Source organism: Poecilia reticulata, linkage group LG4 (genome assembly GCF_000633615.1).
Source record: "Poecilia reticulata strain Guanapo linkage group LG4, Guppy_female_1.0+MT, whole genome shotgun sequence".
In the NCBI taxonomy this organism is placed as follows: Eukaryota; Metazoa; Chordata; class Actinopteri; order Cyprinodontiformes; family Poeciliidae; genus Poecilia; species Poecilia reticulata.
The window spans coordinates 25,427,340-25,443,060 of record NC_024334.1 but is presented as its reverse complement, the minus strand read 5'-3'; the positions used below and the strand labels follow the sequence as shown (position 1 = coordinate 25,443,060).

The 15,721-nt window shown below is 39.1% G+C and overlaps 3 protein-coding genes across 5 annotated transcripts in view; 1 reads left to right on the top strand and 2 right to left on the bottom strand.

The window, feature by feature from the left end:
* The first annotated feature begins 678 nt into the window (after positions 1 to 678).
* Positions 679 to 3,498, top strand: cks2 (CDC28 protein kinase regulatory subunit 2). The gene is made up of 3 exons (XM_008406974.1): positions 679 to 864; positions 1,200 to 1,327; positions 3,025 to 3,498. Exons 1-3 carry the CDS (start codon positions 806 to 808, stop codon positions 3,066 to 3,068), a joined length of 231 nt encoding a protein of 76 aa, XP_008405196.1. The 5' UTR covers positions 679 to 805; the 3' UTR covers positions 3,069 to 3,498.
* cimap1d (CIMAP1 family member D) lies at positions 3,214 to 6,206 on the bottom strand. Of its 3 annotated transcripts, none has more exons than XM_008406970.2 (5): positions 5,858 to 6,206; positions 5,690 to 5,770; positions 5,191 to 5,301; positions 4,631 to 4,744; positions 3,214 to 4,052 (listed from the first exon to the last, which is right to left on the bottom strand). In XM_008406970.2, the coding sequence occupies exons 2-5, from the start codon at positions 5,727 to 5,729 to the stop codon at positions 3,562 to 3,564; spliced, it is 756 nt and encodes a 251-aa protein (XP_008405192.1). In that variant the 5' UTR covers positions 5,730 to 5,770; positions 5,858 to 6,206; the 3' UTR covers positions 3,214 to 3,561. The 3 variants fall into 3 exon arrangements, with proteins under 3 accessions (XP_008405192.1, XP_008405194.1, XP_008405195.1); XM_008406972.2 differs by having other exon boundaries at positions 3,214 to 4,049; XM_008406973.1 differs by lacking the exons at positions 5,690 to 5,770; positions 5,858 to 6,206 and adding an exon at positions 5,416 to 5,673.
* A 1,762-nt stretch (positions 6,207 to 7,968) lies between these two features.
* cpamd8 (C3 and PZP like alpha-2-macroglobulin domain containing 8) overlaps positions 7,969 to 15,721 on the bottom strand; it is a 41,556-nt gene continuing 33,803 nt past the window's right edge. Inside the window, exons 38-44 of the mRNA XM_008406975.2 lie at positions 14,140 to 14,214; positions 13,947 to 14,052; positions 13,671 to 13,781; positions 13,383 to 13,595; positions 11,968 to 12,039; positions 9,050 to 9,245; positions 7,969 to 8,930 (exon numbers count right to left, since the gene is read on the bottom strand). Coding sequence (XP_008405197.1) covers position 8,930; positions 9,050 to 9,245; positions 11,968 to 12,039; positions 13,383 to 13,595; positions 13,671 to 13,781; positions 13,947 to 14,052; positions 14,140 to 14,214 — 774 coding nt within the window. The 3' untranslated portion in view covers positions 7,969 to 8,929. The remainder of the gene's footprint in view (positions 8,931 to 9,049; positions 9,246 to 11,967; positions 12,040 to 13,382; positions 13,596 to 13,670; positions 13,782 to 13,946; positions 14,053 to 14,139; positions 14,215 to 15,721) is intronic.

The window sequence follows — 15,721 nt, the reverse complement described above, 5'->3', positions numbered from 1 at the left end:
TCACCTTTGCCATAAACCTAACCCCTAACCCAAAAACAGCATTTCCCCCCCCTCATAGGGCCCAAAACATTTATAAGGAGCAAGTGGTCCTCATAATCCCACATTATAGTCAGAACTAGGTCCCCACAAGGATATAAAGACCTGGTTCACACACACACACACACACACACACACGCAAACACACACACACACACGCACACACACACACACACATATATCATTTTTGAACTTCACTCAACCTTTGGTTCGTCGTCAGTCTTTTTATGTCTGCTTTGCTTTTTAGGACAAGGTAGAAATTATGCATTTTGTACATCATTGCGAAAGGTGCGCGTACAGCTTGCTTGTCATTCTTGTTTACGAGTTTATGGACCGTTTGTCCTTAAGTCCTGCAACGCAGAGATAGAGAGACACTGAAGAGCTCTCAATGGTTTCTGCTTACTCAAGTCCCACCACGTGATCCAGTTTTCAAACTAAACATAAGTTTAGGCAAAATATATACTGCTTGCCTATTTATAATAAAAAAAACAGAAGAAATAATAAAAGCTCATATTTCTGGAAGAAAAATATCACTTATTTCAATTTATATCCTGGCTCTTTTGGTTTTACGAATGAGTGGCTCATCTTTTCACAGCTAGACGATCACTCTGAGTCCGCGAGCTGCCGTCTGGCCAATCAGGAGGAAGCGGGTAACGGTCGGGATTTGAATTGTCGTTGGAAAACAGCGGCAGATGACAGCAGGTTGTTACGCCCGTAACTAACGCAAGCCAGTTTATTCACTCGAAAACAGGATTATAACTGAGATAAGATGTCCAAGAAACAAATTTTCTATTCTGACAAGTACAACGATGAGGAGTTCGAGTACAGGTATTGCATTGTTCAAGTTTTCTATGCTGGTTTTATGTGCTAACGTTAACATAAGATCACGACTTCTCAATTTTCTAGCTTTGTGGCTCATCATATAACTTAAAATATGCTGCCAGCTTATTTTTTTATTGCAACATTTTTGTGCGTAGATGAGTTAAGTGACTATTCTAAATATATCGGTATTAAATTACCGTTGTCCTGTAGAATCAAAACATCATCCGGCTAACTGTTATCCATGCTAACAGGCTTTTGCTAACCTCGGTCTCATTAATATTTAAATACGTCTTTGAACGTGGCAGATTGTTGGAAATGTGACCATGTTAACCTCCTTACAGGCATGTTGTGCTTCCGAAGCAGCTGTCTAAACTGGTCCCCTCGTCCCATCTGATGACAGAAGAAGAGTGGAGAGGACTGGGGGTGCAGCAGAGCCAGGGCTGGATCCACTACATGATTCACAAACCAGGTCAGTAACCAAGGAGCCACAGGACAGATTTCTGAATAATGGAAAATCTGCTCTTGAAGAACTTACTTGTTGCTCGAATAGTGTTCTAAATTTCGACAGTCGCATTTCTATATAAAAACATATAAACTGGAATTGTCTTAAATAAATTTCTGAGCAAACCTGAGATTTTACTACGATAATTTTAATCAAATTAAAATGTAACATTCAACCTATCATTTCATAAAGACAGAAGGTATTCAGTGCTCTATTATGTGCTGATGTATTGTTTTGTCTTTAGCAAAGATTGAAGTCTGTGTGGACAGAGGGGCACCATTGAGGCTTTTCCTGGATGCCACTGTTTTCTGAATTTCTTTGAGCTCTGACCAGCTTCATTTGATAATATCAGGTTTTTTCCTAAAGACAATATGCAAAGAAGGGAAAAAACACACACACACACACACATATATATATATATCAGTTATACTTCCCACATTTTGCCAACTTTAAAAATGTTTGTATAAGAGAGTATTTTTTTTACTCAAAATTAAGGAAGAATCATACTTTGAGCTGTCAAGACATGAAATGAAACAAGAATGTGTGAATTGCTAGTTGAAAGTTTAGGGCTGAAAATTGGACACTTTATACACTTTGATTCTTGTTACCTTTCCAGAACATGAAGGGATTTACTGACTGGAAACATTTCTTATTTCCATCAGTTTAGTTTACTCTGTAGATCAGAATAAACTACTCACTACTGGATGTCTCTGCAGGACTTGGCTTTTATGTACTTGAGGACAAAATCACACTACAAATAAAATGATTTACAATGTTTTGCACAGTCATGAAAAAGTGCTAAAAAAATTGTTTTTAAATTAAACTTCCAGAACTAATAAAGTATGAAAAAAATCTTTGACATGGTTACTTATCCAGTTTTCCCAAAAATAAGTCTAAATGTCTACAAATGATGTCCTTTTTCTTCAACAATTTATAAGTAAACGCTATTCTGTTTTTGTTTTGCTACATCACAATTTGATTTGAACATTTTTACAGTTACTATTTTTGGTTTTCTAGATTCTATCTGATAACCCAAACACGGGTCTATTTCACTGCTTTCATGGCCTCAAGACAACTTTCAATCTTGGGTTCTAGTCTTAACACTATGAGATTACATAATATGCAGCTCGTTTTTAAAATCTTCAAATAAGGATAAATTTATCATGGATGAAAAACCTCTTTATAGAGTCGGTGGTAAATTGGAAAGCTTAAGCATTATATATTTTGAAATGGAAATGAATTTAATAAGTTAAGAAATCATAACACATTGACACAGAAGTTCTTTACCAGGAACTGAAAACTAACTCCAGTGCTTAGTTCATGATTTATACAGATCTAAAAATCTAACTACAAGAATTTAATGTCCACGATGTTCTGAAAACTGAAATTATTATATTATTTTTATTTTAAAGAGTTATGTTTTTTGTTCTTATATATATATATATATATATATATATATATATATATATATTTCTTCTCGGCTGTGTTTTATTTAAATTTTTTTTTTCTTCATTGTTCACAGTTAAATCCCCTGCTTTGTATCACTCCCTGTGAGCAGAATGAGCTGTATTGCTAATTATGTAAAAGCAAAACCACACAAGTCTGTCCTTATTTTATCTTCTATATAATCTGATGTGTCTTGTCTTCTCTTGCTTTGACTGCAGAACCACACATACTCCTTTTCAGAAGGCCTCTTCCCAAGGAATGAATGGGAACGATCTTCAAGCTGTAAAGCTCCTTTGCATCATCGAGCTGCACTTCTCTTCTACATGTATATCTGTCTCTAAAAAGTTCTAATGATTTGTGTAGAAAACTTTACATTTTCCCTTCAGAATTTCAACATATATGTATATTTTTTTTTTGCTTGTATTGAGAGGCAAGCTGCTTGTGTTCACTGTGAATAAAAACCTTGTATATGCTACAATATGAAGGGGAATGTTTACTTGTCAGTTGTACTTTAAACATATTTTTTAATGTCTTTCCTTGTTCTTCGAGATGCATTTATGTACTGAGTGACTATAGGGGTTTTTCCTGTTAAACTTTTGTTTGCGTTATGTAAATTCGTTGTTATTAAATGTTTAAAATGTTGCGAACAAGTACCTTGTTACTTAAAGAACAAAATAAAATATTAAATGCAATATGTTGCTTTTTTTTGTGTGTTTTTTGTTTTCAAATTCCAAACTTGTTTATTTGACCCTATGTTAGTCAGAAAACCCGACCACTAGTGGCGTGACAAATTCTGAGTGTCTGACGCCCATGGAGTATGCTGGTGCTCTGGTCTTGTGAGCCGTGACGTTCTCGGGGTTATACGTCCCTGGACCGGGCTTTTTGGTCTTGTCTTTGGGTACGTCGTGACGTCCCAACATGGAGAACGCAGGCTGCCGCGGCCGATACACACTAGGGTCCGTACTGTTGTATCGGCAGGGTCCGGGAGTCTTTGCTAAATCCTCAGATGGTCCCCCGGTGCTGAAAGTACCCAGCATGGAGTAACTTGCGCTGGCTCTCTTGTTTGGGATGTGAGAGCCCAGTAGTGGAGGCAGGCTGTACTTGTTGGGAGCAGGGACCGGGTCCACGGTGCGGTAGCGGGTGCGACGGCCCATCGTGTAGGAGGGCTGTCTGCGCTGCAGGTTGCTGGGTGGAGCTTTCTCAGGACTGTATGTACCAGGTCCAGGTGTGCTGAATAACTCTTCTACTGATCGGAGAACGGGAAGATATAAATACAAAATAATAAAGGTGGAGCGTAGTAGGCCTGTCACAATAAACATTAAATCAATTAATCGCATGATGAATTATAAGAAACGCTAATTTTCATTTGCTTGATGTATCGTTTTTCTCTTTTTACCAAAGACTGAATGATCGTCAGTTTGATGTTTTGGTCTCGACTAGCCTGTTTTTGAAAGATAATCTTGTTTACAGAGACTTTATTAATTTTATTTGTTGTTTACTTATTTTCGATAATTAAAATGTCTTCCAATTCCAGTCTTTAAATGATATTGATGCTTGAAAATGTGTTCTTGTGTTATTGTGCCACAGTTACTATTATATTACTTGAAAATGGTCTCAAAACAACAATATTATCGTTTATTGCAATAAGTTCTGGGACAATTTATCATCTATCAAAATGTGTTATCGTGACAGGCCTAGAGTGTAGCTCATATAGTTCAGAGGCAACAACTGAAACTTGGTTTCTGGAAAGATCCAAAGGGAAAATAGATGAATAAAATGTATGAAGAGTTAACATCCATCCATAAAGAGTGAGCAAAAACTTACTCTGTGTTTTCATTCTACTCAACATTGAATATGCAGGTGTGCCATCCTTTCCAAAGCGAGTGATTTTTGCATCAACATGATACAGAGGTCCTGGACTGGAGTCGAGAGAAAGCACTGCAATAATAAAGTAAAAACCTTCAGACGTGCTTAGATAGAGAACTATGAAGTTCTGTCTCCCCCTAGGGGTACAGAGCCATTACTACACCACACAATGGAGTACAATTTGGTGTGAAATATAAATCTTGGGAAGATGAAATCACTTTTGGAGTTGGTGTTTCAATATAAAAACACGAAGAAGCATTTTGATATTAACTCAGATGTTTTCACTTATTTTTTTTACCGATATCTGACCAGATCATTTTTTAACCCAGCACAATCTGACTGTATGTAGTGTGACAGTGGGAAGACAATAAAAACATCTCCACATCATTATACCTTTTTCCTTTCTTTTCCTTTCTTTTGGATGAACATTTTTGAAAATCAAAATCTTTTTGGTTTCTGGTTGGAGCATGTGAAAACGTTTTGTGACATAAAGCATCTGTAATCCCGATGCCACTCACTGTTATTACTTATCCTGCCGTGGAAAGAGTAGGCCGGGCTGGTTGGTTTTGTGAAGTCGTGGCCAACAAACCCAATGGTGGGAGGCAGTCCATAGCGCCCAGGTCCTGGTCCTGGAGACAGGTGTCTGATGAATTTGCTCATACACAACCTCACGTAATCTATATACTCTATTGCATTCACAACACAAATGTTTAAATACACAGCTACAAACAAAAAAAACCCACCAGTAGTAATTTATTGTGGACTGTAGCTTTGTAAAGGGAGAGAGTTTCCATTTGACCAACTTAAATCCCGAGCAATCTTTCTTTTTTCTCAGAACAGAGCGAGTCCTGGCAGGTCGGCACAGCATATATGTATATCCCCTCTTTGCTCATGTCAGTTAAAGTAACCAAAAGTGACAGCAAGATTTAATGCTAATGGTGTTAATATGCCCACACACTATAAAGCTAGATAAATCAATAACAGCATTAAGATTTATTATTTCAGTCAAGCACTCACCTTTCTCTTTCCCTGCAATTGCTGGGTATTTTTTCTCCATTGGGCTAAGGGTCCTTCAGGATTTAAAAAACCATTGCAGCACTACAAAGATATTCATGCAACATGTCAAACTGCATGGAGGTGGGAAATAAAATAATAATGATTATTTTAAAAAAGCGAGTTATGCACCTCGTTGAAGTCAAATTCTCATGTCAGCCAAAGGTGAAGTAGGGCATGCACCAGATGAGCACCAGCGATGTATCGTTCTCTCTGCTTTATCCCACCATGGAGAACTTTTCAGCAACCATTCAGGATCAATCCCTAGTTTCCTCTGAAACAATCGGGAAACCTGACACCAGTAATGCACATCAAAACGGCAACAAAGCGCTAGACTCCTCCCTGTAGCTCAAACTGAAGCCCTCTGCCAGCTTGCCTCTTTTGTATCAATAATTCGTCCAAAGCAGCTCAGACAGGTGAATAGCCTCCGTCCCAAAAGGGTTGGACATTTATAGGTGCACTGAGCTGGTACTTAGAAACAATGTCATCACTCTGATTCACTCTCGTGTAATGCTAGCTGTCCCCTGCAAAGCGTGGAACCAAGATCCCCGTCTCCCCCCCCTTCCTCTTTTCACTCTTTCTGCCCATTGGAGCGTGGACGTGAAACATCACTCTTCAGCCATGCATGCAGTTGCCACAGAGACTGCCTCGGGTAGCTTGTTGCAGTCAGCCCCCCTGCAGCGGTGGCTTGTTGTCGAGAAATGTTTTGATCAATCGTGAACGCTTGGATGCAACAGATGCAGCAGCCACAGAGTATTTGTCTGGTGTATCGGACTTTCACTTTTGGAGGTTGAACCAGCAGCCTCTTGAGTTTATCTTCTTATAATTGTTTGGTTGCACTGTCTTCACTGTGGCTGAATATCAGCAGCACACTAGCTATTATTATATATTTTTTTGGGATTGTGTCTAATCGTAGTGATTAGAGACACAGAGGTCTGACCTGCAATCTGCTGGAGGTCGAGGTAACACAGGGGGCCGACTAGTGACAAGTGCAATCGCTAAACATTAAACTTTAACACGGTCTAGCTCCCTTCTCAGCTGTTGCTTTGGTGATGTGAAAACAAATGTGATGTAAATCCATATTTTCAGGCACACAGTTCCAGTACATTATCATCTTGTAATTCATTTACATAAGCTTTTTCACAATTTGAACCAAAAATATGAAGCTAGTGTAGAAATGAAAAGAAACAAACATTTTTTTAACCAGTTTTTCTGTTTTCTACAGCAAAATGACACCAGTTATTTCTACAAATATCATTATTCAGAAGAAGCATATTTTTCGATCATAAAAGTTTTGTTATTCTTTTACGATACTGTAAAATTAAGTTTCATTTTGAAAATGCAAATGCAAAAATGGTTCTTTCGATTGTAAAGGTTGCTGACCCTTGTTCTACATACAACTAACCCATTATGATAATGTGGAAGTTTTTTTTTTTTGTTTTTTGCAAATTCATTAAAAAAAACCCTAAGAAATCACATTTAAACAATTCCCAGCCTTAGCTTTGCAGCTAAAAAAAAAAAAAAAGAAAAAAGAAAAAAAGCTGTTCCACATCCTTCAGATTATTCTACAACTTGAATGAAGTCCACCTGGTAAATTCAGTTGATTGGACTTGATGGCACACATCTGTCTATATAAGGTCCCACAGTTGACAGACCCAATTCTAGTTGCTCCAACGCCAGTGTCATTGTACACAGTCATGAAAGTTTGACATAAACTTTGAGTCGGTGCATGTCAGAAAAGAAAGCTACATCCCAAGAGAAGACCGACATTTTTAGGTAATCTTCTCAAGAAATTAAAAGAAAGGTTTCGTATTCAGGCAACTGTTGCCAATATAGCAAAACCTTTGGAATAGACAAGGTGAGACTTTCAGGCCAAAGGACACTGTACAAATGTCAAGCATGGTGGTGGTGGCATCATCATACTGAAGGACTATTTTATGGCCGGTGTTGGAATAATAAAGACAAACAACTATCTTACTATTCTTCAACTCAATCAAAACTGTTTTTGGAGGAAATAGAGCAAAATAACACTAACCTTCTAAATTTGCTCCATTCTTGACTGTGCTTTAAAGCCAAGCACATATAAAGACACCAACTAATTTAAATCCACTCTTTCAGCTCTGATTAAACACGTGGTCAAATATCCAACCAAAAATACCCGCAGGAGCTAAGGAACAAATTGCTGATGTTTATATATTTGACCTGAAGAAAACCCAACATAAATTCAATCCTAGAAACAAAAGCCTGGTTTGTGTATAAATTTTATTCTCGTTTGTTTCAAAAACAGTATTTGATATGAATCAGGATTACATTTGGTCAAATTTGGTACATTTACATCAATCAATTTCCTCAACGTCCTTTTAGTTGAACAACAACAAAATAGCTTATGATCTGTACAATCAGCTTTCCTGGCATGTAAGGTGAATGGTGAGAGATGGTGGTTGAGTAGTTTCAGAGACGAATGCAGAGTCCAAATGCAGCGACGTTCACAAGTTCCAGTAAAGTCTGTAATTTGACAGACTTTACTCTGCTCCCAGTTTATGTTTCCTGTCTCTTCAAAGCTGTGCAACAAATAAAAAAACTGTAGAAGATAGCATCTTACAATGAAAAAGAACATCAGCTTATGTTTCTGTAAAGCATATGGTTAGCATATGTGTTTCTCCAGCAGAATACCAGCACAATAATTTTAATCAGACCTTTCAGTTATTCGGTGTTAAAGCCAAAAAAAAAAAAAGTGTTTAAATAAGCACATCAAGAAGAACAGCGGGGGGAAAAAAAGTAGTCTGTGTGGGCAGGTAATGACTTTAAAATAGAAATAAGGAGTTCTAGCTACAAATAAATACCACAGATAGAAAATATAATAAAACATATTGCTTAACATTGAGTTTAATTACAAACTAGTGATTATAAACGCAGCACACTGGATACAGATTCTACGCTGACTATTGATGAGTAAGAAAGGTCTGGAGGATTGTAGTTTAAAATCGTTCTCATTCACATCCTACCGCACACAAAAACAGACACACATGATAAAAACATCCACTCTGACTCCATTCAACTAGCAACATAAACTCAGTTCCCAGACCACACCGACTTTCTGTAAAAGCCAGTCTGCATAGTCTCCATTTTCCTTCCATTCACAAGCATATATTCACAAAATATGGTACAATTTCAAGGTGGGCGTATGGCTTCCCTCTGTGTATTTCTGTGGACGACAAAGAAAAGGAGAGAAACGACTTTGTCACAAGAGTACCTCAAAAAGAATCGCGCAGGTAGTTCCGGTCAGAACAACCGGAGGAATATCTAATTCAGAGACGCACATACCATCGCTCAGGGGTGCTCTTTGTGTCCATTGTGGGTAGCTGGGTATTTGCTTGTAGGGGCACTTTATGCTGCACACCTCCCCCACCTTCTGGTATGTCAAAATGGTCCCCTCCCTCTCCGTCAGCAAGGAAAGGATCAGAGTCGTATTCATAGGAGTAGTAGGACACCTCTGGCATGGAGCCTTGTTCCTCTTCACCTACAGGGACAGACACACATTCGGATAAATAAAAGCCGATGACAGACAAGTACGGTCAATGATTGATCACAATATACACCCTGTAAAGGAGAAATTAAGTTGTTGAGGAATAAATGACCATCTTAGAAGCATTCTAGATGTCAAATCATCTCAAGACAGATGTGCCAAGAATCGCTGGGAGTTTGGTTACTTGCCATCATTTCTTTGCGTTTCAGTGGACCCCCTCGTATGCGCAGATTCACCTATTCACAGATCTTTTTGTGGAACGCAGCTCTACATAATTTATGGATGTTTTTTCTTCCATAGACTTCTTTATATATATATATATATATATATATAAAACATCTAAAATATTTGAAAGAGTGAAATACAATGGTAAGTGACCCGTTACTGGCTGGCATTTGCAAGGCAGTCAATTTAAGAGAACCATTCACTTTCCTTGGAGCTGATTGGCTGGATGCCCAAGACAGGAAATAAGGAAGACTGTAGATATTAGCTTCTGTGGAAGTACTAAGACAGTTTCCACTGTGTATATTAATGCATATCAAGGTATATTTGGTGTTTGAACTATTAAATAGGCATTATTAAACGTTGTCTGAGGGGGTCTGAAGTATTTGGGGATTTATCAGTTCATAGGTGGCTGTGGCCTGTGTCCCCCACAAACTCTGGGAGTCCACTGGTCTCACTGCTGCTACAAATATTGAGGAATATTGAAGCGTCCTCTTCAAGAAAAACATGAAAGAAGGTCTGCAACTTTACAGAGAGAGCAAACACTGATGGCAGGATGTTTTCATGTTAATAGTCTTTCTGGTTGCTTGGTTTAGCTGCAGAATCATTTCTCTAGAGACAGAAACTAATTTAAGGCTGCCTGTTTGTGTGAAGGGCAGGGAATTATGAGACAGCCTTCATTATAGAAGTCAATATTTAGGACATCGTATCTTAAGGTGGAGTTTCAAATGCTGACCAGGAGGGGGCCCCCTTCCGTAACTTGTTTGACAGAGAATGTTCTCTTTAATGTTTTATGTGATTAACGGTATTAAAGTTTCACTTTAAAATGGCTCAGATGGAACATTCTGCACGAAACCCCATATTTAAAGACTTGCACATGTAGGACCCAAAGCAAATGATAAAAGAAATACCACAGATCAAATGAAGCCTTCAAGTCTGTATTTGACTGTTTGTTGACCGCTGCAGCAGGTTCACTAATAAGACAAGTCTGCACACGGAAAGTAATTCCAGAGCTCCAGCTTCCTTTGGTGAGTCTCCTTTTCTTGGCCGAACTCATCTTTACCTTTTGCTTTCTCGTTGCTCTCAGAAGATTGAACTTTAATGGTTTACAGTGACAGTGATTTTACAGTTTATATTAATAATAAATCTAAAGCGTCACTATAGCTGAGTGTGTGTGTCAGTGTGGCTCAAGAGGCTGCAAAAGGCAGGAGATGTAATAATTAACATTTAGCATATTTGCTTTTGATCGCAAGCGACAGGCATATACCTGCATTTGTGCACCACATTCTTGTGTCGAGCGTTTCGCTTTTGTACTGAGGGAGACCTTTGACTGAGAGAAGCTTTGTGAGGAGCAGCTACTGGGAGTTGCAGGCTGAGAAACAAGTCAGAGCAGGTCACGCGACATCAAACATGCATGCACAAATGCACACCTGGATACCGCTAAGAAACTGTAGATAGAACTTAATGTTATGTGCCCAAAAAAAATGATGAGCACCTCTCCACCCCCGACTCCCCTGACACATACACACACAAACATTAAGGTGCGAGAACTTGAGACTTTCAGTAATGTGTTTTCATGCTGTCATTGCCAAAAGGTAATACGATTACATCCCACGTCCACGCAGAGAAACATCCTTTCAGCGATTCTCTGGCTGCTTATCAGGAGAAAAGGTTAGCTTCCTGACAGCAACAAGCAAGCCCGGTGTGAAACCTATCCTCCCATTTATCATACTGATTGTAGATGTGAGGTGGCGGCAGGGGAATGTGCCGCCACACACCTACGAATCAGTTTAACCCTAATCTCCTCACCCCTTTTCCTTTGTGTCTGCTCCTTGTTCTCTTGTTTAGTCCTGCTTGCTTCTCTTTGGACGTTTTTTGTGCTTTGTCACGCAACAGCCATAAACTTCATTCATTGGTATTTCACTTGACAGACCAACACAAAGTAGAGAATATTTGGCGAGCGGAAGAAAAATTATGTATGATTTCAAAAATGAATGACTGAGATTCCTATTCAATCTTCTTTGCAAAATACACCTGTCAGACTGAATGGAGAGCATCTGTGAAGAAATAAATATCTTGCCACAGATTCTCAATTGGATTTAGGTCTGGATTAAACTGTAGCATTATAACATGAGACTATACTTTATTTAAAATATATATATTTTTTCTTTTTGTGCATGGAAGGTAAAGCCCTCTGGCCCAAATCCAAGCCTTTTGCATACAAGTTTTGGTTCAGAGTAAATATAAACACATAGGTGGCCATGCATATAGAAAACACCTTTGCGTTTTGCATATTAGGAGTATGTGGAAATATGTTGTAAATGTTAACATTAATCTGACATGACAAGCTGCCTCTGACTGATAAAGAAAGTTTGCACAAGCAGAATAACGGCCTCTTTTAGTAAACACAGCTGCCGATTCTTCCAGACGTGAATGTGAAGGATCAGGAGACGACTGCGGATGGTTTATATGAGAAAAGGTGTGGTATGGTTACCTGCGTGTACAGGCACTGAAGGTTGTTCGGTTTCTTGGTTCACCACTGGCTGGTTGTTTTCAATGGTCTTACCTTGACAAACACACACAGAGACAGACTTTAGATCATTCACATAAACGTGGCTTCCACTATCTCGCTGATAAACAGCTTGGTTTCCTTAGTCCTAACAAAGACTTTTCGTCAAAATGTATCCCTCCAAAAATAGAAGGCGCCAAATCACGAAGGAGGGAAACAAGAACAGCCTCCTTTTCTTTCCTCAAAATGAGGAAGCCGTGAAACAAATCTGACCCCACTGAAGCATACGCAAACAAACAAGGTCAGGGAGCGCGTCAGTCCTTTTGATCATTTACAGCATGAAACACTTGGCACAGGCTCAGGACTTTTCCCACCAAAGTTTTGTCTATGCCTTTTCCCCAATCTGCTCCGCAACATGAAGGCTCCTTTGTTGTTGGGCTGTGCGTCGGAAAGGAATGTGACGAGGATTTCTGAGGAAGGACAAAAGCACTCTGTCATTTGGAGAGAGCCCTGTAATATGACGGAGAGCGAGTGAGGGTTGGTGGGGAGACGGGGAGGGGGGGGTGGAAGATGGGTAGAAGTTTTTTATTTTCCTCTGAGGACTCGTCCAGTAATCAGCTCGTCACCTGAACAGCTGTTTCCTGAGCTCAGATCAAGGCTCAGACACTTTTGCAGGTGCACGCACATATTGACAGAATAAAACTGAGCAGCAAAGCAAAGTGTGTACGCAGCAGCCTCGTATGGACCAGATATGCAACCGTAAACGGCAAAGTAAATAAAGTGTTTCTGCTCCTTGAATGTTTCCATATTTTGTCACATTACGACCACTAAAATCTGAAAACTGTGCGAATAAATATTTTGAGACAATGTTTTGTACAATCATCTTTCTCTGTAATAACAGCTGCAAGTCGTTTGAGGTAAGTTGATTCCAGCTCTGCACATCTAATGATGTTTTTTCCTATTTTTTGTATTTATTTTTTTATAATAGCTCAGCCACATTGGATGGACGGTGCTTCTTAGAATCAATTTCTTACTCACAGATTCTAATCAACTGCTTTATAAAAAAAGAGATTTTATAGCTGTAGTCATCAATTCACCACTAGATTTAAAATAAGATGTTTTCTGCAACATTAACAATGGAAGGTGAATACTCAACCCATCTCAAAAGTCAAAATTTTGCAGGATTTGTCAGGATTTCTTCCAACATCTTCCTGGATTTAGCTGCACGAATATTCAGTTTAACTACAACCAGCGTCACTGTCTCAGCTGAAGAAATTCATTATACTAGCTGGAAAAATTTAAGATGAGCTACTTTTTTTAGTTTTAGGCTTTAGGTGTAATAATTTGCGTATAAAAAAGTGACAATTAAAAAGTCCACACGCAGTATTTTGAGCACTTACTGGGTGAACACTGGGACACGGGGACCTGCTTGATGCGAGTCCCATTTCGACAAGAAGTCACCTCCATCTGACACTGGTTCTGGTAGAACTGCCCATCCGACCCACAAACAGGCTCCCCGTCGTAGCCACAGTCCCTGTAACACGTGCAGCGCTCGATCTGCTCCTGCTCCAGGCAGCCTAGCACATTGTTGCACTGGTTTCCCTGCACAAAACCTGCAGGAATTGGTTAGATGACAGAGGAGCAACTAAGGTGCATGCAAATCATTGTGCGTTTGTTGTGCTTCTCACCTATCCACTGATTCGTTGAACTCTCGACCTCGTTGCAGGTGGGCCCATCACACAGCTCCCGTGCAAGTGGGCTGCTCTCGCTAACATTGTAGAACCTGGTGGCCTCAAAAGCTGCATGACGAGCACAACGCAACACCATATTTGCTGTTTTACGACGTTAAAAGTTAAAAACTTGGCAAAGAAGGAACCTTAGTCCACACAGGAAGAAATTTAGATTCTTTGGTTTTTAACACTTTTATAGAACTGCACCAAAAAAAATTTTTTTTAGAGGCATACCTGGCTCATAGTAATCATATATCTTGACTGGAACAGGTGCTGTCTTGCCCACAATGTATTCCCTGGTAGCTTGTAAGGCCACACATGTCATACATTGACTGGGAATCTAAGGCAAAAAGTAGCACATCTGAGATTTTGCACACCTCAGAATTATTCAAACCATTCTTCAATCTGTATCTTCATTTCTACATACCTCATCAAAGTAGAACAAGACTTTTCTGCCATTCAGCTCATATCTCTTCAACCCCACTCTTTTATCCATCATCAGCTGTAAAGAGAGACAGAAAACAATTATCTGTCAAAATTTGGGTCAATTTTAAAACCTCAATGGATCTCTTTATTGTAAATCTACACAAACTATTTGCACACTGAAGGTAATTTGAGATGTAATTGTCAGGATCACCTCAGGCAGGTGTAAGGTTCGTGTGTGCAAAAAATTAAACTACAGACTTGATAGAGTGAGTCAAAAAGTTGACACATTTATTTGCACCCATAAGAAAGATATGGAAAATAAACTTAAACTTCCATAGCAGACAGATTTAATCAACAAAAAAAGAGGAAAAATACATCATCTACATCTATTTAGTGTGATACCTTTTTCACCACCTCATGAAAAATGTTGTATATTTAGCAAGAAATCTTTTTAGCAAGCAGGCAAAATATAATTAAACATAACTATTTACATTGCATAATGTTTCAAATTCACAAAATCACCGATATGACTGATACACATTTTTGCTTGATTTCCTAATCTCGCAAGTTGAAAATTGTCCAAGAGAGACATATGGAAACATTTGCAAAAACGTTGAAAAGCAGATATCTGAAGTTTTAAATCGAATTGTGATAAATGGAAACGTATAAAATTTGTCTTAATAGATATTAATAGCAATCAGCACCACAGCGAACTGGACAGCTCCACCTCACCCCAGCCCAGTGCTACTTCTCACACAGAAGAAAATATATTTTGTGTGAATAAATGTTGTAGATCCATAACCAAAGCTTTAAATAGTTCCTATTGTCTACATGCCAATTTAGAGACTCTACGTATTTTATCACTACACCACCATTTGTCTGAGTCATGATCTTCAACTCAAGCTGCCATCGTGGGAAACAGTAGAAAGGTGACTGCAAGGGCTCTCTGCAGAAAATGACTGGCAAATATAAAGACTAATGAGCACACTGTTGTGAATCTGTGTGAAAATAATAATAAAATTAAAAAAAAACATAAGTTTGTTCCCCCAGTCAAAGGTGGCAGTCGTGGGACAGTGGGGGGTTTATGAGGTGCTCACCTGGAGCTGGCGCCACAGAGACACTCGTATGTAGACACACTCTTAAAAAAAAAAAAAAAAGCATTGTTTGTTCTGTATAGCAACGCAAACCGGTTGTGAACTTCCGCAACTCAAACGCTAAACTCACAGCGTCCTCTGGGCTGTTAATCACAGCTCGTTATGTCAGGGTGACAGGAGCCCTGAGCAGTTACTGGACTAATCATTTATGTCCACAGCACCTATGAAATAAGATGAGGCCAAGCTGAAGCCAGGGTTGCCACTGTAAACTTGAGGAATGTGAATGGCAGTCAGGCAGTCAGCAGTAAAACCCAAGGGAGGCCAGCAGGGGTTTAAACTCAGCTTGTTAGGCACCACAACTCAGGTCAGCCTCCAGTGACATACTGACAGCACACTGTGTGTGTGTGTGTGTGTGTGTGTGTGTGTGTGTGTGTGTGTGTGTGTGTGTGTGTGTGTGTGTGTGTGTGTGTGTGTGTGTGTGTGTGTGTG